The following is a 2,193-nucleotide window of genomic DNA, read 5'->3' on the forward strand; positions in this document are numbered from 1 at the left end:
TTTTATGCATGCAAATGGCTGGAATGATTCCTTGAGTATCCGCTATGGTGCAGCAAATGGCCTTTTTGTGCTTTTTCAGTAGCTTCACTAGCTTTTCCTCTTATGTAGCTGTCAAGCAAGCAGAAATAATCACATGAAAATTATTAGTTTCAAGAAAAGCATATTTTAAGTGAGTAGGGAGGACTTTCAATTCCACACTAGGCTTAGAAGCCTCCTCTTTTGTTTCCTCCTCATCAACCACTTAATCCTGAGTTTCAAGAGCTTTAGCCTCTTTCTTTATTTCAAGATCTTCATCCCCCACTATGCTAGACTGAGTAATACACCTCTCTAGGGTATCCCCGACAAACTTGTCGAACTTGTATTTTTCAGCCAATTCCCCAACAATATCTATCTTGAAGCACGAGTAGGCAGACGCCTCATCGTTGGAGTATTTCATCATCCTCTTCATCTGGAACACCATTTTCTTATTTCCCACTCTGAGCATAAGCTGCCCCTCGTAGATATCAAGGATAGCTCTACTTATAGATATAAATGTCCTCCCAAGAATTAGAGGCACCTACTTATTCACTTTTATATCCACCACAATAAAGACTACAGGGAACACAAACTTGTACACTCGTGCTAGAATATCCTCAATGATTCGCTCAGATAAAATGGTGGTCTTGCCAGCCAGTTATAGGGATACTGGTATTGATTTAATCACTCCAATCTCACCTTCCAGATTCCTAAAGATAGACAAAGGCATTAGATTTATAGAAGCACAAGAATTACAAAATGCCTTGTCGAATTTCTCACTCTTCAACGAGCATGGTATGGTGAAGCTTCCTGGGTCCCCACACTTTTGAGGAATTTTATTTTGCAGTATGGCACTACAATGGGCATTCAGCTTGACCACTGTCATCTCCTCTAATTTTCTCTTACTAGACAAGATTTCCTTCAAGAACTTAGCATAAGCAGGCATCTGAGTGAGCACTTCTATGAATGGAATGTTCACATAAAGTTGCTTGAGCATCTCTAAGAACCGCCTAAAATGCTTGTCAAGCTTTTCCTGCCTCGTCTTTTGAGGGAATGGTAGAGCTGGCATATGGTTGCTTTCTTGAATCTCCTCTTGTATCCCACTACTCTAGCCTTTCCTCTCTTCACTCTTTTTCTCTTCCATTGTCTCAGTCTGCTTGTTTACTACCTCTAGTCCAGCTTTCACAACTGGGTCAGCAAATGTTTTGCTGCGTCTCAGAGATACAACTTTGATTGTTTCCTTTGGGTTCTTTTCAGTGCCAGAGGGTAGAGTCCCAGGATCCCTCTCAAATAATAAATTTGTAGTTTGTCCTATTTGTCTTTCTAAATTCTGTATGGGCGTGCCCTGCTCTAGGATGGTTTTGCCCTAAGTCTCAAATTTTTCATCTGATTTATTAATGAACACCTTCATGAGATCTTCCATACTGGACTGATTTGACTGATGTGGATGGTATTGCTGTCTCTGCTGGTTCTGAAAACCTGGTGGTCCATGACCATGTGGTCTAGGATTATTTTGTTGCCATGAGTTCAAATTATGAAAAACCTGGATGTCTTTGCCCCATAGCATTATAGTTGTTCCCACCTTGTTAGTTTCCTCTATTAAAGTTACCTACCACATTTACTGCCCCAGCTAAAGCTTGACACTTATACGTTCGGTGTCATATTCCACAAAAGTAACATGCTGCTTGCGGTTCACTGTGTATCTAGGCAAATGTCATCTTTCTTATCTCTTTGGACATGGTGTCTAGTTGGGCTTGCACTGATGTGTTAGAGTCCACCTGGTGAACCTCCAACAGTTTTTCTCCGGTCATTACCCTCAGCAGGCCACTGGTTAGCGTCCTCAGACTATTCATCAAGAATTAAGACGACCTCCTATGGAGTTTTCTTCATTAATTGACCTCCACATGCGGTACTCAAAGTCTGTCTCAGGGAGGGTGTCAGTCCATCTCAGAAGTCCTGAAGTTGCATCCACTACTCAATTCCATTTTGTTGACACCTTCTCACTATCTCCTTGAATATTTCCCAAGTTTCGAAAACCTTTTATGTCTCCCTATAGCAAAAATTATGGATTTCCATTCTGAATTTCCCTGTTTTTGCAGCTGAGAAGTACTTGTCAATAAAAATTTTGGTCATATCTTACCATGTCCCGATCGACCATGTGGGTAAGCTATAAAGTCA

The 2,193-nt window shown here is 41.0% G+C and overlaps 1 protein-coding gene across 1 annotated transcript; it reads right to left on the bottom strand.

Moving 5' to 3' along the window:
- Nucleotides 1-241: 241 nt before the first annotated feature.
- Nucleotides 242-1,084, bottom strand: LOC104217135 (uncharacterized). Its single transcript, XM_009767290.1, has 2 exons — nt 686-1,084; nt 242-556 (listed from the first exon to the last, which is right to left on the bottom strand). Exons 1-2 carry the CDS (start codon nt 1,082-1,084, stop codon nt 242-244), a joined length of 714 nt encoding a protein of 237 aa, XP_009765592.1.
- Nucleotides 1,085-2,193: the final 1,109 nt, after the last annotated feature.

The sequence above is a fragment of the Nicotiana sylvestris genome, chromosome 7 (genome assembly GCF_000393655.2).
Source record: "Nicotiana sylvestris chromosome 7, ASM39365v2, whole genome shotgun sequence".
Taxonomy (NCBI): domain Eukaryota; kingdom Viridiplantae; phylum Streptophyta; class Magnoliopsida; order Solanales; family Solanaceae; genus Nicotiana; species Nicotiana sylvestris.

Coding starts and splice junctions, on each gene's coding strand:
- LOC104217135 (XM_009767290.1), bottom strand. CDS start 1,084: ATGCCAGCTCTACCATTCCCTCAAAAGACGAGGCAGGAAAAGCTTGAC. Junction 557..685: donor GAGTGATTAAATCAATACCA/GTATCCCTATAA, acceptor GTGAATAAGTAG/GTGCCTCTAATTCTTGGGAG.